This window comes from Oncorhynchus keta, chromosome 21, assembly GCF_023373465.1.
Source record: "Oncorhynchus keta strain PuntledgeMale-10-30-2019 chromosome 21, Oket_V2, whole genome shotgun sequence".
Lineage (NCBI taxonomy): Eukaryota > Metazoa > Chordata > Actinopteri > Salmoniformes > Salmonidae > Oncorhynchus > Oncorhynchus keta.
In genome coordinates, this window is record NC_068441.1 from 6,241,406 (window position 1) to 6,267,606 (window position 26,201).

The 26,201-nt window shown below is 45.0% G+C and overlaps 3 protein-coding genes across 8 annotated transcripts in view; 2 read left to right on the top strand and 1 right to left on the bottom strand.

The window, feature by feature from the left end:
• Positions 1-10,021, top strand: part of sema3fa (sema domain, immunoglobulin domain (Ig), short basic domain, secreted, (semaphorin) 3Fa) — a 78,723-nt gene extending 68,702 nt beyond the window's left edge. For 2 of the 4 annotated variants that reach the window (XM_052473257.1, XM_052473259.1), the window contains 9 exons: positions 2,547-2,616; positions 3,817-3,961; positions 4,070-4,292; positions 5,319-5,407; positions 5,796-5,837; positions 6,029-6,186; positions 6,388-6,455; positions 6,698-6,831; positions 7,032-10,021. In XM_052473257.1, the coding sequence (XP_052329217.1) occupies positions 2,547-2,616; positions 3,817-3,961; positions 4,070-4,292; positions 5,319-5,407; positions 5,796-5,837; positions 6,029-6,186; positions 6,388-6,455; positions 6,698-6,831; positions 7,032-7,505 (1,403 nt within the window). In that variant the 3' untranslated portion in view covers positions 7,506-10,021. Of the gene's footprint in view, positions 1-2,546; positions 2,617-3,816; positions 3,962-4,069; positions 4,293-5,318; positions 5,408-5,795; positions 5,838-6,028; positions 6,187-6,371; positions 6,456-6,697; positions 6,832-7,031 lie in introns of all 4 variants that reach the window. The other 2 variants (XM_052473256.1, XM_052473258.1) reach the window with 1 other exon arrangement.
• LOC118382979 (guanine nucleotide-binding protein G(t) subunit alpha-like) lies at positions 8,994-18,018 on the top strand. 2 transcript variants are annotated; one of them, XM_052473263.1, is made up of 9 exons: positions 8,994-9,122; positions 14,692-14,734; positions 14,843-14,984; positions 15,149-15,306; positions 15,615-15,743; positions 15,922-16,051; positions 16,318-16,471; positions 16,688-16,894; positions 17,103-18,018. In XM_052473263.1, the coding sequence occupies exons 2-8, from the start codon at positions 14,730-14,732 to the stop codon at positions 16,876-16,878; spliced, it is 909 nt and encodes a 302-aa protein (XP_052329223.1). In that variant the 5' UTR covers positions 8,994-9,122; positions 14,692-14,729; the 3' UTR covers positions 16,879-16,894; positions 17,103-18,018. The 2 variants fall into 2 exon arrangements, with proteins under 2 accessions (XP_052329223.1, XP_052329222.1); XM_052473262.1 differs by lacking the exon at positions 8,994-9,122 and adding an exon at positions 10,390-11,283.
• A 603-nt stretch (positions 18,019-18,621) lies between these two features.
• Positions 18,622-25,982, bottom strand: edem1 (ER degradation enhancer, mannosidase alpha-like 1). 2 transcript variants are annotated; one of them, XM_052473261.1, is made up of 12 exons: positions 25,348-25,982; positions 24,389-24,461; positions 24,160-24,263; positions 23,609-23,780; positions 23,185-23,368; positions 22,883-23,057; positions 22,615-22,735; positions 22,279-22,449; positions 22,121-22,194; positions 21,317-21,413; positions 19,897-20,025; positions 18,622-19,636 (listed from the first exon to the last, which is right to left on the bottom strand). In XM_052473261.1, the coding sequence occupies exons 1-12, from the start codon at positions 25,809-25,811 to the stop codon at positions 19,547-19,549; spliced, it is 1,854 nt and encodes a 617-aa protein (XP_052329221.1). In that variant the 5' UTR covers positions 25,812-25,982; the 3' UTR covers positions 18,622-19,546. The 2 variants fall into 2 exon arrangements, with proteins under 2 accessions (XP_052329221.1, XP_052329220.1); XM_052473260.1 differs by having other exon boundaries at positions 19,846-20,025; positions 25,348-25,981.
• Between the last annotated feature and the right edge of the window lie 219 nt (positions 25,983-26,201).

Below are 26,201 nucleotides of genomic sequence, written 5' to 3' on the forward strand. Positions count from 1 at the left end.
CCCACCACACGTTTGTCTGTGGTTTGGTTTCCCACAACCACTACCATCAGGCAGCCTATAGCAGAGAGGGATTCAGAGTGGGGCTGAGGGGGTGGTTGAGGGGGGTGAGAGGGGACTGAGGGGGTGGGGGGCTTTTAGGGTGATTGAGGGGGGTGGTGAGAGGGGGCTGAGAGGGTGGGGGGCTGATAGGGGGTGGTGAGGGCAGAGATGAGAGTAAAGTCAGATGTTGAGAAAGTCTTCTTGTCTTTCCAGGCCAGCATTGGAACTACTGTATGTAGAGTAGAGTCTGAAAAGGAAGACGGGTGGGGGGGTCTCTGTCAGAGTAAATTATTTTTTTATTGCCTTTTCAAAAGTGTAATGGGGGGAAAGGAACATTTGGTTTCTGGTTCATTTCATAGTTCCTTATAATAACAGAAAGGGCAAAACCTCAGAAGCCACCTCTTTCCCTTCCTTCGACAGTCAGAGTTGTTTATCATCTGCCGTTCGTTTTCTCGTAGTCGTCGTTCGTGAGCAATGGGCTTTTGTGCGGACATTTTGAATACATATTTTTCTGTGTCACCAAGGGAGTCGTGTGGTTTTTATTTGTGTTTGCTGTTGTAACGCTGTGCAGTCAGACAGGTCCCTAGGGTAGAGACCATATATACAGTACCATCTGACCGTCATCAGACAGACGAACAGACAGAGAGAGAGCGTGTGTGTGTGTGTGTGTGTGTGTGTGTGTGTGTGTGTGTGTGTGTGTGTGTGTGTGTGTGTGTGTGTGTGTATTAGTAACTGTTTTCCACCACCATCAACAAAACACCAAATGATGGAATTTCTCACCTTCCAATAGAGTTGTCAAGGCGCATTGAATCTGTTCTGGCCTGTGGTGATCCAACGCCCTGTTAAGACACTTTATGTTGGTGTTTCCTTTATTTTGTCAGTTACCTGTATATTATACTGCACTTCCTCGTGATATGAATGGGAATTGTATTTTGGGCATCCATAGGGAAAATGAAAGGTGCAGTAGGTTTATTGGTCTTTAATAACACCATACTGTGTACATACACATTGCAGAATAACGGCGTTTCTCTCATAGATGTGGTATTTCTGCAGGAACAATGTGCTGACTTTAGATACTCAGTGAGCCTCAAGGAGTCTTTGTCTGCTATGACACGTCAAAAAAGATCCAGTATAAAAGCCAATGATGCAACTTGTTCCAAGTGTTCTTGATATCACCCCCCGTCTATAGCCAGAAGGGCTGTCAAACTGGCGTCAGATGTGTTAGGAATTTCTCTCCCGTTTACCAAAAGTTCATTCCCATTCTCGTTTACGGCCTTTACCTGTCATTCTCTTACCCTGGCAATAAAGAAGGGATGATTTTCTTTGTGATGATTACATACATCATTTCAATGCAACTCAGTCATAGCTACAGCTTTTATTAGGGCCCATCTCTCTTTAGAAAAATAAGGAGTGGTGGTTTAAAACTCTTAAAGTTGATTCTTTGGGAGAACACTCTTAAGGCTTGATAAGGCCTTGGGCAGTAACATTTTGTTCTTCAACTTGAATCCAGAAGGGTTTGGAGAGTGTGTGATTGGAGAAACCTGCTGTTTTGTTCTTTGAGTATTTTCCATTTCAACTTGATCTTTGCCCAGAGATTTATTTGAAAAGTTCAGGGCGTGGAGCTGCTTGATATCTACGAGGCTCAATATCTTAGTAATGCCTGGCTTCATAAATGCACACGACAGAGGTTCCAGAGTTATAAATGGAGGGTATAATGTTTCCTGCTTCATCTAATCATTAGATATTCTTAGTGATTGGCATTTCCAATGACTTGTGGCTGTGGGTTAACACATCCTATCTACTCTCCCTGTCCTTGAAAAGAGTCAGCCGATGCCCCCCTCTCCTCCCCTCACTCTTTTTCTCTCGATGGAAAACATTTACCCTGGAATTGTGTTTCCAACAAGGGGCTGAAGTGTTACACTTCTCAACTGAGGTAGTCGACTCTAAATTGATTTAAATGTTCCCCATTTTTTTTTAAATTGTTTTTCCTTTCACTTCTCGCTCATTAAACCATTGGAGGATACAGGGTCCAATTACCACAGCTCTGAGGATCATGGGAAGCATATGGCTTCCATTAAAGCCTTGTTACCCCACAGATCTCCATTTCTTACCTTCCCCCTCTGAGACCCAGGAATTGGGGTCTGCTATGGAAGCGTTATGATTCAGGACCCCACAGTGGCCGGAAAGCCTGCTGACTTAACTAACCACTGCTGTGCTGTCCAATCCAAAAAGGGCTTCCCCTTGAACCCACCTCCTGTCCAGGAAGTAGTAACTGTCCGTATGTCACGCTTTGAATTAGATCTGGTTGCTCAGGAATCCCAGGTGGAATAATAGAGCCTCGGGGTTGACTAAGAGAGAGAGAGAAGAGAATAGACTCCATCCTTCAATGTTTATCTCAGATTACCACTGCTTTACCAGAGTCCTTCGTACTGTTATTGTACAGTGAGAGCGTAAGACATTTTGCAGTGCCACTTTTGGTAATGTGTAATTCTCGCTTTGTCTAACAGGGGACGTGTTCATCCAGCCAACTCAGGACACCAAGAATCCTGTCATCTATGGCGTGTTCTCAGTTTCAGGGTGAGTCACGGACTGTGTGCCTCTGTGTCCCCCCCTTAATTAAATCGCATTTCCACAAGTATCTGTCTTCATTAAAGGACGTGTAGAATAGATGTTTTTGGGGGGGGTTTCCTCCTGTGGTTTCCCGTCTCCCATCAATATTCATTGTGCCCAAAGGCGCCTCTGTAACAGGGTCTGTTATTGAAAAAGCCTATTCCGCACAGTCTGCTCTGCACACTAAAAAGGCAGAGGAGGAAGTCGGTCGGGAAGGGGTTCTCCAGTGAGAGACTTGACCTGTGTTCCCACATAGCTGGGCTTTGATAACAAGTCATCAATCAGCAGCACAGCATTAGGAGTCAAGGAATCGGCTCGCGGCTCCTGCCCCAGCATATACAGCAGGAGATTTTGAGTGGAGGATGCACACACGGAGAGTTCGCTCTCACACTCACGCCCAGTCATAATAAACACGGCTGTACTGTATGTGTGTCTGCGTTGGCTTCTGTGAGATACCTAAGCAATAAGGCACGAGGGGATGTGGTATAAAGGGCAATATACCACGTCTAAGGGCTGTTCTTAGGCATGACGCATCATCAAGTGTCTGGACACAGCCCTTAGCCGCCGTGGTATATTGGCCATATACTGTACCACAACCCCCCGAGGTGCCTTATTGCCATTATAAACTAGTTACCAATGTAATTAGAGCAGTAAAAATACATGTTCTGTCATACCCGTGATATACGGTCTGATATACCACGCCTGTCAGCCAATCAGCATTCAGGGCTCAAGCCAACCAGTTTTTAATGTACTGTATATGTTTCCCTGACTCACCCAAGGCCTCAATACTAACTCGCTATAATCACCCCCCTTAAAGCCCAGTTGATCAGAACTACTGTAGTGCTAATGATAGGGCCCTAGACGGAAGATACTAATATAATGCCGTACTGTACACCCACCACGGCACAGCAGAGATGATTAGCTTGGCTGTGTGTGGGTGGTTTGCATGTCAGTGTGTCAGACAGCCTGTCTGTGGTGGAGAGTGTTCGCGCGGCATCGTAATGTCGGAGTACGCCTGCTTCGTGTCTCTGAGTTGGGATGCGAGTTGATTCTATGAGCGGGAGAATGTAGCTAATTGCTCGCAGAGTGAGTAGTAATCCCATGTCTCCTTAAAGCTGTCTGTCCCCTTTTGGTGTGTCTGACCCTCCTCATCCCTTCACCCTGCAGGTCAGTGTTTAAGGGCTCAGCAGTTTGTGTCTATTCCATGGCTGACATCCGTCAGGTCTTCAACGGACCCTATGCTCACAAGGAGGGGCCCAACTACCAGTGGGTGGCCTACACTGGGAAGATCCCTTACCCTCGGCCTGGGACGGTGAGTGACATGCAGAGGGTGACACACACACGCATATATATATATGTTTGTAAATTCAATTAAATAATACATTTAACATGGCTGGTTCTGCCCTCTTTCTAAACCCAGTGTCCCGGAGGTACGTTCACCCCCAACATGAAGTCCACTAAGGATTACCCAGACGAGGTGATTAACTTCATGCGGAACCACCCCACCATGTACCACGCTGTATACCCAATACACAAGCGCCCCCTGGTGGTCCGGAACAACGTGGACTATGAGTTCACCACCATCACCGTGGACCAGGTGGCCGCTGCCGATGGGAGCTACGAGGTCCTATTCCTGGGGACAGGTCAGTGCTCTGAGCGCACGCCTGTTGGTTGATTTGATAGACTTGTTATTGTATGTGTGTTTTCACATCTGTGATGAGATTCAGAGATCTAAAACCATCTACGACCTGGGGAACCTATTGTGGTTAGGATTTTGTTAGAAGTGCTTGTCTTCTCAAAGACTGGAGAACATATAGCCTACTATCTTTGCAGACGGGAGAGTTATTGTAATTTGAGTTACTGTAATTTGAGTTACTGTAATTGTTTTGGGAATGTACGGTAGAACTACCCTGGTCATCGTCTGGCAGTACTTCACACAGCCTCTCCCTATGGCCATAAATCATGTGGATCTGAGGGTGGGAGCTGGGAACCCCTAGGGCTGCTGACTTTACGGTGTTCAGCCTGGTGATGAATGGATCCTGTTTGTCGAACACTATACAAAACGAGGGGGATCCTTCTATTATCCTCATGGCATTTGACCTTATATGGACAACTGTTTTGGAGGGATGTGGATATGAGTAGAGGATGTGTGAGTGAGGGAGCAGGCCAGAGAGGACTAGATTAGAGGTTAACTTGATCACTCCTCTTGGCAGAGATGGGCAGTATTTCTGTTACATTTATTTGAAATTCGTATTTTGTCATTTGAATTACATTGGGCTACACTCCAATGTATTTTGATATTTGGTATTTTCAAAAAACTGTATTTTGTATTTCCAAAATACAAAATACTTATATATATATACCATTTTTTTTTAGTGGTTTGCATTTTGTGTCTCCCCTTCACCCTGCATTGGTATTAGAAGTATGATAGGACTATAGTGTGATAAGAGTGTCTGCTAAATCAACTGTAAAAATAAACAACTGAAAAGCATGTTGAGTATTATTCTAATGAGCTCCGCCCTGAAACAAGGCCAATAATATTACCCAGTGTGCTTTGCACTTAATTTTGGTATGTTCATTTTCACATATACATGTACTTTTTGGTCATTTAGCAAAGGATTTCCCAAACTCAGTCCTTGATCTTTAGGGTATTTTGTCATTGTATTCAGACAGGGGGACGGTTCAGAAGGTGATTGTCCTGCCCAGAGACGACCTGCAGACTGAAGAACTGGTCCTGGAGGAGGTGGAAGTGTTCAGGGTGAGTCTCTCTTTCTCTCTTCTCTGTTGTCTTTCTCATTCTCTTTATTTCTCTCTCTCTCTCTCTCTCTCTCTCTCTCTCTCTCTCTCTCTCTCTCTCTCTCTCTCTCTCTCTCTTCTCTCTCTCTCTCTCTCTCTCTCTTCTCTCTCTCTCTCTCTCTCTCTCTCTCTCTCTCTCTCTCTCTCTCTCTCTCTCTCTCTCTCTCTCTCTCTCTCTTTCTCTCTCTCTCGTAGTATCTTTCTATTTTTGTCTATTTATTTATTTGTTCATTTGACATGCCATTGCACCAGATGTAGCTATTTTCATCCATAGTCTCTGGAGTATTTCTCAGATGAGTATTCCTCCATTCTGCTCATATAAAGATCTGCTGCTATCTTTTATGTTTCAGGTGCCAACTCCCATAACCACCATGAAGATTTCATCCAAAAGGGTAAGCTGATACATGTCCACGGTCTGATGGTTCAGTGCGCACAATTTCAGAATTATGTCTTCCCATAAAATATCCCATGAATCAATGCAGAGTGTAAAAAGTGAATGCCAACGTCTGGATGACGCAACATTTCCCCACTTGGTCTCTCTTCCTCTCTCACTCTCTGTCTCTCCGTCTCTTTCTCCCTACAGCAACAGCTGTACGTGGGTTCAGTGTTGGGTGTGACCCATCTAGCCCTCCATCGCTGTGACGTGTACGGGGAGGCGTGTGCTGACTGCTGCCTAGCCCGGGACCCTTACTGCGCCTGGGACGGCAAGTCCTGTACCCGCTACTCCGCCTCGCAGAAGAGGTGAGTTCCAAGAGAGTGCGTTTGTCTTTGTCTGTTGCTCGTCTGTCGGGAACGACAACCCTTACCGATATAATGCTTTCCATCATGGCTATACTGTTTCATTTGTCCGATTTTTATTTCATTCACTGCACATTTTCAGTTTGTGGAACGTAGCGTAGTTAACCTCTTTTTATTTGGCGAATGTTGATCTGACCCCTCTAGGCGCAGCCGTCGACAGGATGTAAAGTATGGCAACCCAATCCGCCAGTGCAGAGGCTATAACTCTAACGGTGAGCTGACAAGAACACTCTAACGTACCCCAAAATAGACACTCAAACGGTGCCGAAATGTCCACTGTGACAGAAGCGGTACACACTAGTGTCGTATGTGACTCACGGAACGTGGGTGCGGTTGACATTTCTGCCGAGGAATAGTTGACCGATTTGGTCGGTTGCAGTAAAGAGATGTTGAGAAATGAGAAATGACGCCTCAAACGTGTTTGAATAATGCTTGTGACGATGCTTTGCCGCAGCCAATAAGAACACGCTGGAGATGGTGCAGTATGGGGTGGAGGGCAGCACTACGTTCCTGGAGTGTCAGGCCAAGTCCCCTCATGTGTCTCTCAAATGGCACCTGCAGAGGGAGAACAGCGACAGGAAGAAAGAGGTGAGTCGGGAACTCTCATCCCACTGCAGCTATGTACTGTATTGGGTCTTCTACTGCTTGACATCGAAAGGATAGGTCGACAATCAGAGGGACTCCTTAGTCATTGAACAATATGGCCTGCTGTTTGTGTGGGGGGGGGGGGATGGTTGATAAATGAGTGCAATGATAAATGAATGGCGTCTCGCTCTCCCTGCTCTTAGATCCGCTCTGAGGGCCGGACTGTGAAAACAGAGCAAGGTCTGCTGCTGCGTTCCCTCCAATCGTCCGACAGCGGCGTCTACCAGTGCACGTCCACAGAGAAGAACTTCAAACACACGCTGGTCAAGCTGCAGCTGGTGGTCCTGTCCAGCCGCACGGTCAACAGTGTCCTGGTGGAGACGGGCAACCCGGCCCTGCCACCCCTCCAGTCCAGCGCCTGGACCCCCAGCGCGGGTCAGTACAAGGACCTGCTGACCATCCTGAGCCAGCCGGAGATGGGTCTGATCAACCAGTACTGTCAGGACTACTGGCAGCTGGGAGAGGGCAGTCCGGGGGACCCCATACTGGCCATCAGCAAGGCCCGGGGACTCAAGGAGCTGAAAGAGCAGAAGAAGCCCCGCAACCGCCGGCATCACAACAATGAGGATAAGCACGAGGACGACAAAGATGAGCACACCAACCTAGCCGAGACATGAGGCCCCTGGACTTACACCACATGCCGCACACTAACCCCCTACACCATGACACCCAGTCCCTTGTCCCCTCCGCTCTCTCCCTCTCTGCACAGCCCTCCGAAAATGGGAAAGACTTCAATTGAAAGCATTCAAAAGCAACCAGAAAGAGAAACCACTACAAATAGCAAAAATAGTAAGCAACGAACAGATTCTTCTTAACTGTTAAAAAAAGAAAAAGATACACAGTATTTATTGTAGGTTGTACATAGTAAGATTCTGTGGATTTCTTTGTACTTAAATAGAAAAACAAGGCTTTTTTTGTGAATAGGTAGATCTGTGCAGATATGATTGTTATTATGATGCTATTATCGTTGTTAGTGTCATTGTTTATTACAAATTGTGTTATTATATGGCAAAGATCTTTGTGTTCTGTCTTTTGGAGGGAGCGCGGAGAAACGTTGAAAGGACATTTGAAGGTGTAAATACCTCCAGCTGTTTGGACTCAGAGGAATACCTTCAGAAAGGTTTTGGTATGTTGGCTCCATGTTGGGTCCATTTGACTGCTGGCAGTATGTAGTCTTTGAGGTGGGACGAGTCAAATCACTGATGGAGTGATGACCCGGAACCTCCCCCAAAGCCATGATGGACAATTCATTCCCACAGCCAATGGACTATAAGGATGACACTTCATAGCATTTCATTGGACACGCAGAGAGACGAGGAAATGCCCGTAGGAGACTGCAGCTTCGAGTTGGTCCCACGGCCACAGAGAGACACTAGAGTGAAAAGTCTGGTGGGAAATAACGCCCTCCTTGTCTGCTGAACTGACCCTGGGGTGAAACAACTGACCCTGGGGTGACCCCAAATCCCCTCAACCCCAAATCCCCTGTGTTCCACTCTTCTTGGGCCATGTGGTCCAATATGGCTTTCTGTCTATCCCATGTGTTACATTTGCATTCATATTCCCAGTCTCCTCCAGAACTAGTTGATGTGGGCTGTTTGTGTAGAGTATCTGTAAATATAACACTCAATGTCGTACCCTTGAGGCCATGATGGTTAGAATAAGCTGTTTTGTTTTTTTGGGGGATTGTTTGTTGTTATGGGATTTAAATAGCATTGCCTTCTCTTTGTACACCATTGTTCAATTGAGATTAAAACGTCAAGCAGGCAGCTAAATCATTTGTGCCAATTTGATTATGCAGAGTTATGACAAGAGATAGAGAACTTTTTCACTTCTTGTTGAATCTGATCCCATTGTCAGTGTTTCCAAACTAAGCCGTAAATATACTGGTTTGCATTCCAGCCATTTCCCGGTCTCCTTATGGGTTCAGTTGTTTCATAGGAAATGTACTTAACATTTCTCAACTCCTCCAATCGTCCCATGCAGTTTAATATCACAGCTCTCTTGGTAATGTACGGTTAGTCCACATCGTCCTAAATCTACTAGCGCGACGATCCCGCCCGCACTGATTTGTCAGTTGAGGGACTAGCGTCGCGTAGGAGTGACGTACGACAACGGTTAGCCCATGTAAGTCACGAAAGCGAAAGTGCATGAAGACTGTTTTCAGAGTTGTAGTTTGACTGGTTGGAGAGGGACACCGTAGGTTTCTCTGAGCTGTTATCCAGCCCCCACAGAAGGTAAACGTTACATAACTCCCACTAAATAATTTAAGCAACTTCTCTGATCAGCCGGTTTTGATGGCATTTCTGCCTGGAAAGGTGTCACATGCGTGTATCGCGGAACGTCTCCATGTATATAGTAGCTACAGTCACTAGAATGATCAGCTCTTGAAAACACACGCGAAACTCTTTGGGACGGTGGCTTTTCATTGTGCGCATGAAATGTAGTATAATGTCCTGTTTGTGATACTAGTTCAACAAGCTACAGTATGTTGCTGCGGATGTCAGTGGATGTCTCTCTTGTTGCGGGAACATGGGAATAATGTCAGTGCAAGGAAAGGCAGATAGACTCATACCCTAGTGATGGAATTTTAAAAACACAGGAGATGTACACTGAGTGTACAAAATATTAGGAACACCTTCCTAATATTGAGTTACACCCCACCCACCCCCTTTTGCCCTCAGAAACAGGCTCAATTCGATTAAAATCCCTCTTTAACCTGTCTCCTCCCCTTCATCTGCACTGATTGAAGTGGATTTAACAGGTGATATCAATAAGGGATACAAGCTTTCACCTGGTCATGTAAAGAGCAGGTGTTCTTAATGTTTTGTCAACTCAGTGTAGGCCCCTATGTCTCTCACTCTTTCTCTCTCCCTCTCTCTTTCTCGCTCTCTTTCCCTCTCGCCTCTCTCTCTTTCTTTATCTCTCCCTCCAAAAAGGTACAATTGATTTGCATATTTTAAATATATGCATATTTGGTTATTGTTTGGTATGGGTTAATGAGGAAAAATCAGTTCATATAACATAAAGCACAGTTGATGTTATTGTAATGACTTGTGTAAATTACTCTATCCTTTCTCCTTTCTCATTGATGTTGCTGACTAAAAAAATTAAAGCTCTATATTTGATAAAAACAGATCCTTTTTTGATATTCATATGGTGCACAGATATCTATATACAGTTAGGGAACATAGACAGTTTTGGGGTCTCGTACCCTGGCCTTACCCATTTTAGTGTGTCAACTGAACCCTAATTGGTTTGTGCTTTGACGGTAGTGGTTCTTTCAACTACCAAAACTGAGTGGTGGAGTTGAGTGAGAATGGATGAGTAGGTGTCTCTCTCTCTCTCTCTCTCTCTCTCTCTCCGTCTCTCTCCGTCGCTCAGAGGACACAGTGAGGATTAGGATCTGTTGTCGTCTTCAGATTGAGGTCAATGCGATCTGTCAGGTGAGACTGTAAAAGCCCCGTAAGTACCTTAGAGATCCCACACCTCAATGGAGAAAATACAGTATCCTCAATGTGTTCCACAAGCGTGAGCTGGCTATTGTATGTTGTAGAGTCCCTGTAGTCTTTCACTAAACGGTGATGTCAGCCCTGGCATGAAAAGCACAGCTGAAATACAATGAGCCTCTAAAGCGTAGGACAGTGAACACAGCAGTAACTACCCCTGCCCTGCTATAGACCAGACTAGTGTTTCTATAGACGATAGGAGCTATAGGTGAGCTTCTCATAAACAAGTGATAACATGCTTCATGAACCACACTGATCAACTGTACACCTGGTTCCCTCTTTCTACCTCACCCACTACTTACTGCGGCCTTTTACTCCTCCTGGAACACAGGCCAGTGGGTAAATAGATGTCTTTCTACCTCCCTCACTCTTATCAAGGCAGCTGAGGACAGAGTAGACAGATAAGCACTTGAGCCGATGTGCATCTTCCGCTGAGCACAGCAAAGTCCCCCTAAACCTCAACCTAAAAAAGGTTAGGTCACTCCTACGCCCATGTACCCCCCGGCCTCCCGCTCCCTTTCCCCCTGCCCCAGGAGTCTCCTGTCCTTGTGCCCCATTGGCCATCGCTGATCAGGTGGACAGAGGATGCCCAAAATCTTCCCTAAGACTCGAAAACACGCCATCATTCGCCTCTCCCGCGTTCCTTGGAAGCAGTTGACGTGCCAGCTGCGTATTTGACGGCGCCCGTTCGGCCCTCTAGACGATCAGCTAGGACCCTTTTCCCCCGTTTCTCCCCCCGTGGTTTGGTTTTGAGCACTACAGGGCCGAAGCCGGCGTGTGAGGATGGGGGCCGGAGCGAGTGCAGAGGACAAGCACTCCAAAGAGCTGGAGAAGAAACTCAAGGAGGATGCAGAGAAGGACGCCAGGACAGTCAAGCTGCTGCTGCTGGGTAACATCTGCATGTCTGGTCCTCTTGCTCTCTGCTCTGGGGAATGGCCTGGGTTGAGGGTGTTCTATGGGGTGTCTCATCATGACCTGGTATCCTCCAGACTATACACAGTGTATGATGTGTAGACTCTAAGGCCCTATATGACTGTCCAGTGATTGGCTTTTATCTTGTCAAAGGTCTATTGTTTCCATAGCATGTGTAATAGAAATGTGAACATTTTGTGAAAAGCAACCTTTTGACCCTAAGCGTATAATCCCATGTTTATATTGATGAATAGACTATACTGTGGATGGGGATAGAGATTGTTTTTTTCTCTGCCGTTTAGCTTTGACAGAGATGAGAAGATAAAGTCCGTGGTATTTTTTATTTGTATTTATTATGGATCCCCATTAGCTGCTGCCTTCCTGGGGTCCAGCAAAATGAAGACTGTTTATACAATTGAAAAAAAAACATTGCAATACATTCACATATTTCACAATGCACTGTGTGCCCTCAGGCCCCTATTCCACCACTACCACATACCCACGGTACAAGATCCATGTGTACGTGTGTGTGTGTGTGTGTGTGTGTGTGTGTGTGTGTGTGTGTGTGTGTGTGTGTGTGTGTGTGTGTGTGTGTGTGTGTGTGTGTGTGTGTGTGTGTGTCTATGTTTGTGTTGCTTCACAGTCCCCGCTGTTCCATAAGGTGTTTTTTTATCTGTTTTTAAATCAAATTTTACTGCTTGCATGAGTTACTGTAGTACTGTACGCCTTCTATGGTCTGTTTTGGACTTGGGGACTGTGACGAGACATCTTGTGACATGGGTGTCCGAGCTGTGCGCCAGTAGTTCAAATAGACAGGTCAGTGCATTCAACATGCCTCTCATAAATACAAGTAGTGATGATGTCAATCTCCCTTCCACCTTGAGCCAGGAGAGATTGACATGCAAATGATTCATATTAGCTCTCTGTGTACATCCAAGGGAAAGCCATGCTGCCCTGTTCTGAGCCAATTGCAATTTTCGTAAGTCCGGTGGTGTTGAATAATTCAGATGTGTAGACAGAGACAATGTTATCTTGGCTCTTGGTATTATATCATTCATCATTAATCACCCAGTATAACAGTTCCAACAGCCTGGTCTCATAGACTAGACGTAACATAGTAAATGCAAATCCGGGACACTCAAATTAGTATGATAAGTTACGTTTAGTATGGTTACATAAGATAGATGGTTAAGACAAAAACAAAAGCAAGCTGGTTGGTTGGGGTGGACGGGTGAGCGTATAATGCGAACTTCCAGCAAACCAAATGTTGCGAGTTCAAATCTCATCATGTATAATTTTAGCTATTTAGCAACTTTTCAACTGCTTACTACTTTTTAGCTACTGTTAGCTAACTCTTCCACTAACCCTAACCTTAAGCCTTAAGCTTTAACTGAACTCCCAAACTTAACCCTAAACTTAAGCCTAACCCCTAGCCTAGCTAACGTTAGCAAGCTAGCTAACATTAGCTACCTAGCCACCTAGCTAGAATTCGTAATATATCATAAGTTTTGCAAATTTGTAAGATATTATATGAATAGTAATTCTTAATATATCATACTAAATGTGGAATGGACATTCACAAATTAATATATACAATACGAAGCGTAACAAATCATAATAAATGGAGTGTCTCGGATTTACACACAGAATAATAAGAAATGCTCTGAGACCAAGTTGGTTCTAAGGATGGTCTTAGTCCTAAACCAAGTTGGATTATAATTTAAACTTTACCAGCCTTGCAAACACTATTTTCATTGAAGAGATAATTACACAGATTATTTTTCATGATTTGGTCTTTATTGGGGATGAATCAAGGGAAATGTCAACGATAATAGGATTACTATGCCAAATACATTTACCCTCTTGTAGACATTTGCTAAAAATAATTGACTGAAACTGCTGATATTCAGAGGCACTACATTTTGCATCAGCAACATTGGTGGGACTAAGCATCGGTCTCTATGTCAAGGCCAGAGGCCTAGCTTATCCACCCCTGGCTGTCACACTATTGTTCTAAACACTTTGGTAATTAATCACCTCAATCTCCCGGTAATCCTAAAACAACAACTGTTGCAATACAGAAGGTTTAACCTCACACTACTGCACACACACATGCCCTACAGCCTAATTACCCCCAAGGCAAACCTATTATAGCGCTACTGACCCCAACGTCCACTCTCAACATAACACCCTGCACCAATACTGAACTAAGGCCTAGATTCAATCAGATCAAGTGTTAACCTGCGATAGCAACAAAAACAAAAAACTCATAGTGGATATTTCGGAGCATTGGAGCCGTCGAACTGGTGAGCAGCTGCTCTTGCGATCATTGACACGAAGACACGCCAGCCCGGCTCTCGTCGGAAGTTCAGAACGAGAGAGTGGAGACTACACAGAGATAACGATGCTTAGCATACAAAACCCGTTCATTTCCATTGAACGACCTAAAGGATGAGAGTGGGAGAGAGAGGCAGTGGGAGGGAGCACGTTCATGTCATCAGAAACTTGATTAGGGCCACAACATGGATTGTAAATCCCTGAGGTGTAGTAGCCATGTCATGAGCAAGTGGAACACATGCAGATTCCAGGTGGTCACATTGACACTGTCCCTGAGGGGCCTCCACAACTCATAGAAACTCTAATAGAAAGTAAAGGAGTGAGTGTTTCTCACTGGCCCTGCAAAGAGCAAGCAATGCAGATGCAGAAGCACAGTGGCTAGGAGAAACTCCCTAGAAGGCAGGAACCTAGGAAGAAAACTAGAGATGAATCAGGACTTGAGGGGTGGCCAGTCCTCTTCTGGCTGTACCGAGTGGAGATTTAAGAGAACATGTGGCCATTAAGGCCTGATCATTTTTCAAGGCATTCAAACGTTCATAGATGATCGGCAGGGACAAATAATAACCATGATGGCTATAGAGGGTGCAGCAGGAGAGTGAGTCATACTATATCTCCGTGACAAAGTTCTTCCTGCCATCAGCTTTGGAGGGGCTTAGGAGAGGAGTAATGAGCTTGGTGCCCTTGTGTGGATCATCTATGGGTCAGGGCACACACCGATTCAACGGAGGGGACCATAACAGGACAGGAAAGAAAACGGAGGGAATAGTAGGGGAGGAAAAGAAAGGGGGAAAGTGAAATGGAAGAAGGGAGTACACTTTGGGACCTGTCACTCCAGGTCTAAAATAGTCTAACACTGCGGCCCCGTGGTCATCTTTGGTACTGTAAATGTGAATCCTGCTTCCTACATACAGACTGATCGACACACTCCCAAAACCACACCATGCAGTAGATCACTGTCTCTTACCACAGGCTGCCATTTCTATATACATACCTGAGATCGAAATAAGTGTACTGCGTGTCACTAACCCCCCCACCCACTTGTGTACAGGTGCTGGAGAATCAGGAAAGAGCACAATCGTCAAACAGATGAAGTGAGTCTGGTGACACTATTGTACCCAGTGTAATATGTCATAAAACATTTTGGTGTCTCTAAGATCAAACGTCAACTTTATCTGTGGCTGCTTGTCTTCTCGCAACAGAATTATCCATCAAGATGGTTACTCTCTTGAAGAGTCCATGGAGTTTGTCACCATCATCTACAGCAATACCCTTCAGTCCATCATGGCGATTGTAAAGGGCATGACTCAACTCAACATCGGCTACGGTGACACCGCTCAGCAGGTAGCTACTGAACACAGACTGTCTACAGTACACTGTTCAGACAGGTGGATTATATAACATACCCAAGCCAGGCATCATATTGTTTGGGATGTGACATAAAACCCTTTGACAAACTGAGTACAGTGAGCATGATGTGTGTTTTTGGTGCTTGTGTGTGTCTGTAGGACGATTCCAGGAAGCTCATGCACCTGGCAGACACCATTGAGGAGGGTTCCATGCCCAAAGAGCTGTCTGACATCATCATCCGGCTGTGGAAGGACACTGGTATCCAGGCATGCTACGACAGGGCCTCTGAGTACCAGCTTAACGACTCCGCTGGATAGTAGGTTTACTCTCCTGGACTGGACCGACCCCATCCCTGTTCCCTTTCCCCCATCCCTATGAAACCATTACCATCATATCCACATAAACAAAGGACTGGTTTTCTAAGACTAAAAAGCTCTTTCAAATTGAGAATCTCCATTGAGAATGCTTTTTAGTCCAGGGCCTGGCTCTGTATCTGGGAAACTAGCCCTAAGAGCTTTGGACCTCTTGCTACACTTTTATATAGATACTTCGTTAATCCTACATTAGTGTGTTGATGAACCAGGCGAAGGAAGGAGGTTGTTCCTCTCTTTGTGTCCCACCTAGCTATCTGAATGACTTGGAGAGGCTGGTCCAGCCTGGATACATCCCCACTGAGCAGGACATGTTGCGATCAAGAGTAAAGACCACTGGTATCATAGAGACCCAGTTCGGCTTAAAAGACCTCAACTTCAGGTGAGGCTGTAAACACAACGAAGTCTGCGTTAATCCCCATTGATCAGAATCCCCAAAACACTGAAAAGCAACATTTCTCTTTAAAGTAATCCAATGAGCTCAGGTGACAATAACATTGTAATAACATTGGCGAGCAACACAGTGACATCTGCAAGCGCTCGCTCTCTCTCTCCTGCAGGATGTTTGACGTGGGCGGCCAGCGCTCAGAGAGGAAGAAATGGATCCACTGCTTTGAGGGAGTGACCTGTATTATCTTCATCGCTGCTCTGAGCGCCTACGACATGGTGCTGGTAGAGGATGACGAAGTGGTGAGATACATTATCGTCACATTGTAGACGCTAGATTGAAGGAGCCACTGTTGGAACGAAGTGAAGAGACGCCACGATCAAAGAGGGTAGATTGAAGTAGTGACTGTGGCACTGTTGTAGTAGTAGTAGTAGTAGTGTCGTGGTCAAATGAGCTTTTGTGAGCTCTCGGACAGATGAATTGCAGAGAAATTTGTTTCATAGGCGTGTTTCATGCAACGCAATCCATTTGTCCCTCTTTTTCTGAATGCGGTTCTCTCCTCGTGAAGAACCGAATGCACGAGAGTCTCCACCTGTTCAACAGCATCTGCAACCACCGCTACTTTATAGCCACCTCCATCGTACTCTTCCTCAACAAGAAAGACGTCTTCACCGAGAAGATCAAGAAGGCTCACCTCAGCATGTGCTTCCCCGACTACGACGGTGGGCTCACAACAGCAGATCTGTCACTCAAGCAATGTTCTCTTTGGAACACGCCCTTTCCCCCCCCCCCTATGTTCTCTTGATGTCAGGAGCCATGTCAGAGCTCAACTATTGCATACTGTGTTTGTCATCCATAGCCTAAGGCAGCTCTGATTTCGGTTGAGTCTTTTGACAATATAGGTATTTTTTCCCTAAATGTTGTTGGATTCCCTGTAGGCCCCAACACCTACGAGGATGCTGGCAACTACATCAAACTCCAGTTCCTGGACCTGAACTTGCGGCGAGATATCAAGGAGGTCTACTCACACATGACCTGTGCCACAGACACAGAGAACGTCAAGTTTGTGTTTGACGCCGTAACTGACATCATCATCAAAGAAAACCTAAAGAGTTGTGGTCTCTTCTAAGAGCCACGCCGCATAGGTGAGTGGAACTCTTCTGGCCTAGACTATGATACTGAGAGATTGTCTGCCTCTGGGATGGTACTCTGCCCATTGAATCACAGAGCCCCGTAGTTAACTGTAGTTCACCCGGAAGATAGCTCACTAGGAATTAGCACGTCATTTCTCTGTCACTCCCCCCCAATGGCCCACGCCGTCTGTGATTTCCACTAAACACTCCTCTGTTTCAGGGTGTTGGTTTACCCTCTGAATCCTATCCCCTTCCCCCTTCAAACTGCGGGAAACAATCTCCTCAAGAAGACCGGACGAAGGAGACCAACACAGCGACTGTCTCTGGAAGCTGCCATTCACAAATTATGATACTACACACACACACACACACACGAATTCATACAAAACGCAGCATCATAACCAAAGACATTTAAGTTCATTTGAGACCTGGAAAATAGGTGTACTGTCAAAGTAAGAGGATCTATACTGTACCCGACTTATGTTATAAGTCAATCATAGTCAAGCTATCGTCCTTTGTTAAATGTCTTGAATAGGAACTCCTTTTCCATTGCAGTGCTATGCAACCTGTAGTTGAAACATCGGCGCCTGTCAGCAGAAAGCGCTTCTTCCCCCAGACAGTACATTTGAATAGGTGTAAGGCAATGTATCATCTCTATGCTCCAGTAACTGGCATAAGAAGCTATAAGAGACGGCCTCATCACCTGCAGACATATTTCAACTTGCGTGACAACAGGTTACAAAACCCATTCATCAGCAAAAATGTGTTGTATGTGTAGAACAGATATTGAGCTGTACGTATAGTGGGCACAATATGAAAGACCTCAAGCTACAGGAGAAGACCAATGACATGAAATCAGACCAATTCATTCTTATATGTCAAACATCACAGAATTGTAAAGTTGAGGGTAACTTGTATCTAGAACTATTTCACTGATGAGTGACTGTAGTAAAGACGCAGTATTTTTATGGATGTAGCTTGGTCACATACTAATTTGAATACCTTGTAAGTCTTTGGGCCACATTATGTACAGAAATAAAACATGAAAAGTTCATGTGAAATCAGAAATTAAGTTAAAGCTTCTGTAGAAAACTAACCTCTGAACTAATTACTAAATAAATTCACCTCAATATTGTCATGTTCTGTACTTTGCATTTATTTCAGACTATTTTTTTTTTTAAAGAGATTTCTGACATGAAGAGAAAACCCATTGTTACAACATGGTCTGAACAGTACTGTAGAGGAGAAGATCATTAGTTCAAATTCAAGACGGCCTAAGAGAAGAATGGTTCAGTCCTGATTCGTTTATCAAAAAACCAAAATAACTGAGACGGTTCGAAGACAATGGAGGGCAAAAACAAGATGTCAAGAAGATCATCTTTAACAAAAACCATCGAGAGTTCACTCCCAGAAAAGAAACATGACATTTGTCAATCCCTGAGTTTCCTCTCCACATACAGGAACTTAAAAACATTCTGATAGCAGCATTCGGGGATGGTTGTCGATGGGAAGGACCATCTGCTTCCACATACACATACTGTATTACTACGTACTAAAAACTTTGGATATAGAGCTAAGCTAACAGGAGTGTGAACAAAGCCGTACAACCTGCATGCTCAACAGAAAATATATTCCGCACGAGTGTCTGACATGATATAGCCCTTTCTTGAATAGGAATACTACGAGTAGAAATGAATCGTTGTTGTTCAATGGAGACATGACACTCTTACACAGCGACCTTAAAAACATGACACACTTTATGGCTTTGTTCAAACATACAGGTATGACAGACTGTATGTCAGGTATTACATACCAGGTAAAGGTAAGTCTGTATTAACAATGAACCAAAAAGCCCAAGGCACTATTGTCCATGTGATTGTGTAAATCTATATCTCACTGTCATGGCACATAAAATGACATGCATACATCTGCCTATTGCAAGGGCCATTGCATGATAGTCAGAGATGCATATAATCACACATTCACCTCACAAACGTAATATTACTGAATGGAGAAAAAAAAGATAAAAGCTGGATGACTCCGAAGCGGAGGTCTCTGAAAACTTCTCAGTTGAAAACATAAGAACTCTGACATTCCAAAGTGGCCTTTGGAAATCCCAAGCAGTGAGGCACTAGTCCCCTTGTGTAGTGAGATCTATTTTTGAGTAATGCACATTAAAAACTACGCTGTGGACTACAAACCTGTATCTGGATGGCACTGTTCCCCGAACCCAAAAAATATTTCACAGATCAGCTGTATGTTCAGAAAACCTAGCTACAGACCCACACCCAAACACTAAATCCCTCATTGCTTGGTTCATTTATTCCTGAAACAAAAAATCCCAGTCGTACTGGCACCAACCCTGACGAATCACAATCAAAACATATATATATATTTTTTAAAGTCTCCTTTAAAAAATAAATGTCTCCCTCTGTACACTAAGTGATGCATATTATAAGACAATAACGCAAAAAAATAAAATTATAATTCAAAGGTGTTCTAGAGAGTTGGTATTGTCCACCTTGGTCCTGAGCAGCAGAAGAGTGGGGGGGGGTGAGACGATAAGGGTTTATTCCCCCGTCCAATTCGCACAACAAGCTGTGCCTGAGTGAGTCTACTGACTGGGGACCCATTCACACCAGTGTCCTCCTCTCCTCCAAGAGCTCAAAACAGTCCCACCATGTGATCGATCTGTCTCATGTACACACTCTTCAGAGGCAGAGAATACCTCCGCTCCTCGGGGATCCGGTCACACTGAAAGAGAGAAAGAAGAGGAGAGCGGAAGATTTGTACAGAAAAAAAGATTATTCACAAGTAACCTATCAGCAATCTTACTCAGCATATTTCACATATTTTAGCATAAAGAAATGTACGTTATTCATTACTGTATATTTTAAACTGCGGTACTTGATCCTGCAGGCAGTGACATAGTAATATGTATTTATATATCGGAGGGTCATTACGTTGCTATTGTTAGAGAAAGGCCCATTGGAAGTTTCCTGATCTGGTACCACCTTCTCACAGGGGGACAGGTCGTTCCACTGCTTCTCCCGAAAACGCTTGTCGATAGGCACTACATGGCCCTCCGTGGTGAAGATGTACTTGTTCTCGGATTTGTGCAAGGGGTTGTCATCGTCAAACAGCTGGAAGGAGAGGGTCATAGGATTAACTAGAAGGAAAGTCAGGTTATATTAGCTTAGAAAATCCCATTCCAGTTTCTGACCAACAGTACAGGTCCACATACCAGGTAAAGGTATTTGCAGACAGTACAGGTCCACATACCAGGTAAAGGTATTTGCAGACAGTGCAGGTCCACATACCAGGTAAAGGTATTTGCAGACAGTGCAGGTCCACATACCAGGTAAAGGTATTTGCAGACAGTGCAGGTCCACATACCAGGTAAAGGTATTTGCAGACAGTACAGGTCCACATACCAGGTAAAGGTATTTGCAGACAGTACAGGTAAAGGTATTTGCAGACAGTACAGGTAAAGGTATTTGCAGACAGTGCAGGTCCACATACCAGGTAAATGTATTTGCAGACAGTGCAGGTCCACATACCAGGTAAATGTATTTGCAGACAGTGCAGGTCCACATACCAGGTAAATGTATTTGCAGACAGTGCAGGTCCACATACCAGGTAAATGTATTTGCAGACAGTGCAGGTCCACATACCAGGTAAATGTATTTGCAGACAGTGCAGGTCCACATACCAGGTAAATGTATTTGCAGACAGTGCAGGTCCACATACCAGGTAAAGGTATTTGCAGACAGTACAGGTCCACATACCAGGTAAAGGTATTTGCAGACAGTGCAGGTCCACATACCAGGTAAAGGTATTTGCAGACAGTGCAGGTCCACATACCAGGTAAAGGTATTTGCAGACAGTACAGGTCCACATACCAGGTAAAGGTATTTGCAGACAGTACAGGTACACATACCAGGTAAAGGTATTTGCAGACAGTACAGGTACACATACCAGGTAAAGGTATTTGCAGACAGTGCAGGTCCACATACCAGGTAAAGGTATTTGCAGACAGTGCAGGTCCACATACCAGGTAACGGTATTTGCAGACAGTACAGGTCCACATACCAGTTAAATGTATTTGCAGACAGTGCAGGTCCACATACCAGGTAACGGTATTTGCAGACAGTACAGGTCCACATACCAGTTAAATGTATTTGCAGACAGTGCAGGTCCACATACCAGGTAAAGGTATTTGCAGACAGTGCAGGTCCACATACCAGGTAAAGGTATTTGCAGACAGTGCAGGTCCACATACCAGGTAAAGGTATTTGCAGACAGTGCAGGTCCACATACCAGGTGAAGGTATTTGCAGACAATGCAGGTCCACATACCAGGTAAGGGTATTTGCAGACAGTACAGGTACACATACCAGGTAAAGTTATTTGCAGACAGTACAGGTACACATACCAGGTAAAGGTATTTGCAGGTCTCGCTGAGGAAGAAGCTCTCCATGCGATCCTCTTTGGACTTGTCCACCACGTGGTGGAGAGTGGCATACCCACACCTGCCAAATACACACATCCGTTTAGGGAACCCAGGTGTGACGTCAAGTCAGTAGAACGAGACATCCTAAGTCAGTAGAACGAGACATCCTAAGTCAGTAGAACGAGACATCCTTAGTCAGTAGAACGAGACATCCTAAGTCAGTAGAACGAGACATCCTAAGTCAGTAGAACGAGACATCCTAAGTCAGTAGAACGAGACATCCTAAGTCAGTAGAACGAGACAACCTTAGTCAGTAGAACGAGACATCCTTAGTCAGTAGAACGAGACATCCTTAGTCAGTAGAACGAGACATCCTTAGTCAGTAGAACGAGACATCCTAAGTCAGTAGAACGAGACATCCTAAGTCAGTAGAACGAGACATCCTAAGTCAGTAGAACGAGACATCCTAAGTCAGTAGAACGAGACATCCTAAGTCAGTAGAACGAGACATCCTAAGTCAGTAGAACGAGACATCCTAAGTCAGTAGAACGAGACAACCTAAGTCAGTAGAACGAGACAACCTAAGTCAGTAGAACGAGACATCCTAAGTCAGTAGAACGAGACATCCTAAGTCAGTAGAACGAGACATCCTAAGTCAGTAGAACGAGACAACCTAAGTTAGTAGAACGAGACATCCTAAGTCAGTAGAACGAGACATCCTAAGTCAGTAGAACGAGACATCCTAAAACACACTAAAGTTGTGTTCCTCCCAGATCTGACTCATACCTGACTTTGGCATTTTTTTCTAGGCTCTCTAGGATATCCATTCCAACGTGTAAATAGAAAGGATTCTTGGTTGCCTGGGAGGGGAAATTAAATAGCTCACTCAGAGCAGCTCATAACATTCAAACATTGTGTTTCAAATTAATGTGAAGCACTGGTACCTGGTACAGGAGATAGGTGGACTCCACCAGTTCTGGCCTCAGGGGGTAGAAGAGCACGTCAGGCGCCTGTAGCTGCCAGTTGTACCTCTCCGGCAGGGCCCCGAAGCGCTTCCAGATGGCGTAGTAGAATGCATGCAGGCAAATGGCCTCCTCCACATCACCATTCAACACCTGGCGAGTACAACACAAGGTCAGAGGTCAACACAGGGAAAACATCATCATCACAAACAGTAATAACACTGTCAGGATGAACATACAACATTTATTGGGACAATGTTGGCTGAGGACATATGCAGGGCTGCGCAGCTCCCCATTCCCAGAGAGAGAGGTGTCTACCAGGAGGCCAGGGAAGAAGGCCTGCAGGGAGTCGATCCAGGTGTTCATGATCTGGCCGTTGAACATGTTCACATTGACGTAGAGAGGAGGGTCCCCTTCTCCTTCGTTACATGACTCCCTCCTGCAGGTTCAACAGGGGAGAAGGTTCTCAGACGACATCATCATACACATTACCTTCACAGAGCGTTGATCAACACTAAACAACACAACGCCAATATACCAACACACACACACAAAAAAATCAAGTCAATTCAAGCACAGGACTGACCCTCTTCTCAGGTGGTTCTGGATGCTCTCATAAGAAGCTTGGAACATCCGGTAGTCCTCTTTCTCTCCAAACAGGATGTAAGACTTGAGCAGGTACTCGTAGAACGAGTCCATCCCTGCTCCCAGGCCACTCTGCTTGCTAACCCACTGTCCCGTTTGGATGTTCACCACGTTCCCTGAGAGTTCAAAGAGAAGAGGTAACCATTTGACGTGCAACAAGAAGGGAAAGACGCTGCTACGCATAAGCAAACATCTACGTACCAACATAAGACTACACCAAAAAAAAAACGGATCTCTACTCACCTAGCAAGCCCGTCTCATTGCTCCTCAGTTTCCACAAGGCTCGGACAGCCCGTCTGGCCACCCACTCGAACGTGGAGTCGCCAATCAGACGGCTGAGAATGCCGAACTCCACCAGCAGGGAGCCAGCCCCTGCTGTGCAAGTCTCATTGATGCTGTCTGGAGGGACACCACTCTTCAGGTTCACCTGAGGAAATGAAGTGACAGGGCGATCCAGTCACTGAGGAACATTACAGTCATTTCAGTTGTACAACAGGTGAAGTAAATGTCAATGAGACATACTGTAGTGGATCTCTGTGGTTGTTTAATGGTCTAAGATCTCCCTCCACCCCTGTTTGGTATCCCCCCCAGTCTACAAAACCAGGACTGTCAAATCACTATGAACCCAGGCAATATCAGGTAACCCACTATGCAGCTCTCCTCTTACCCTGGGGTAGGGAATGCCTGTGCTGGTGTTCTCGAAGGCTGGCAGCAGGCGTACTGCCAGGTCGTGGGCCAGGTGCAGTAGCTCATTGTCATAGTCCACCAGGCCCACGTTGCCAAAGGGATGCTTGGGGTCAGTCAGGAGGATGTGAGCAGAGATCAAGCTACCCAGGATCCTGGAGGGACAGAGAATGAACGAATGAGACAACCATCCAAGTGATGTTAGAAGGTAGTCCTTGGTTAGGCATTTAGATATTCTTCAGAGAAATGCATTGAACTCTGCTACCAACCACTAGATAAGAGCTACCATTGCCCTACTTTTAAACAATGCCTAACCAATACCTCATCTACAATCACAACACTTGTATTGCTTCTTTCTTTTTTTTTGTTGCCACTCGTGAAGACAACGAAATGTTCTTTGCGGTTTACTGAAACGTTAGCGGCAACTCCACCGTGGTTGTAAATCTGTTTGCGCCACCTTTACATCTGTAACTTGACCCGAAGCTAATCAAACACATTTCAGTCACTATTTGACAGGAATGACATATGTAATACCTGATGTTCGCCTCAAACACCTGCACAGTGGAGTCCTTGTCGAAAGAGACGGTGTCTATCACCAACTTCACAGCTCTGTGAAACTCCGACACATTCCCCAGTACCTGGAATGAGAGACATTATCGGGATCATTAAAAAGACCCTTGACAGTAAACTGTTTTAGCAATACCATTCCCCTGAAAAGCACACAAAAATAAATCAAACAGGAATACAGAATAATGCTGCTTACCAGTAAGGTGTCAAGGGTGTCAATGAGTGTCAGGGAATAGTTTCCCAAAACATCATTGATGTTGATGTTTGACCTGAAAAAACAATGAAGCAATGAAAAAGATAACAGGCTTGACAATAACTGAGGGCATGTATATGTAGGCTATATTGCAAGCACCAAGTCATTCATAATGGGATCACATTCAACTTGATCACACGTTGAACAAGTTAAATGGATTGACCGTTTCAGCTTGAGAGAAATTACGTTTTGTCCAGCTGTGCCTTTTGTTATCAGATTTTAAAGAATGTCAAGGTGAAAAGGCTAAACGTTGTGGTATATGGTCTCACATATGAATGCTGTTTTAGCCAATCAGCACCCAGTATCCAAACTACCTGGTATATAAAGTCAATAATAAACTGGGTGGTTCGAGCCCTGACTGGCTGACAGCCGTGGTATATCAGACCGTATACCACACACATGACAAAAACATTTTTGTTTTACTGCTCTAATTATGTTGGTAACCAGTTCATAATAGCAATAAGGTAGCTCTTGCGGTTTGTGGTATATGGCCAATATACCACAGCTAAGGGCTTTGCGTCGTGCATAAGAACATCCAAAAGCCATATTGCTTAAATAGAACCCTTGCCTGGTCTCCAGGCAAATAGAACCCCCAGCCTTACTGTAACTATATTTATTTAGATATTTACATAACTTTTTAACCAGATCTGTTAGCAAGTCCTGCATGACAGACCGATGCAAATTACACTAATCACAAGACACAGTTACCAGACATCAGTCAGAATGGAAATGTTGAACGGAGAGTGGACACACCTAGCAAAACAGGGTAGTCTACCAATCTAATACATCAATCAATCCAGCACGTCATCGTGCACACACATACCCGTAGCCTAATAATCAATTTCACGTGAGTGTGACCAGATTGGTTCTAGGCCTAGCTAATCGGGCTATAGATGACTCACGGGTTGAGAACGTCAGGCCCTCTCCCTTGACAGTCAATGGGATTCAGCTCATCCTCAGGAAAGGCATATTTCATGTAGTTGTCATATCCAAAGTAGAACATGTCTTTGGCCATGCCTTTCATCTTTATCTTGAGTGTGTCCGGGAAGGAGCTATATCTCCTGTCATACTCGTCCCTGTCCCCCTCAAAGAGGCTAAGGTAAGACTTCTTAGGTGAGTCCTCTTTACTGGCACAAGAGGTCCTGCATTGTGCGTCTCCATGACCGTGTATTCGTTGTGACCAGGAATTGGCCTTTGCGGATTCCCCATCGTCTTGCTTAAAAAGTTCGATTTTGTGCAAATTGAAATTGAAATTAAGGGGGAAGTTGAACCCCCAGCTAGGTCCCAGTCCAAACGCTAGCCATAGCAGACAACTGACAGTGAGTCTGAGCACGACGAGCGCAACAACTATTGACCTCCATTGCATATTTGCCCTGGATCGGTCTTAAAAACCATAATTCAATTTGACAATCCTTTGATGAATAGATGGCTGAATTGTCTTCTGTGTATTGCTTACAAGCCACCTAGGCAGCCTGGCTGACAAAGTCGACAGCGCACCACACTCTTCCTGTCAACAAAACCAGCCCCTCCCCGGTTCCCCGGTGTGATTGGAGCTCCAGTCATATCGTCATCGAGAAAGAGGGGGCCGGCGCGTTTCAGCAATTGGCTACCATGCATGTCCGTTTTGCTGTATGTCAAGCAATATAACTTTAGAGCCAATAGAAAATAGCCACAAGCATGAAAAAGTAATGGGGGCAGAGACAGGCGGTGTCAGAAAATAACATTCGACCAGAAAAATCACATCAGCATACTTTGC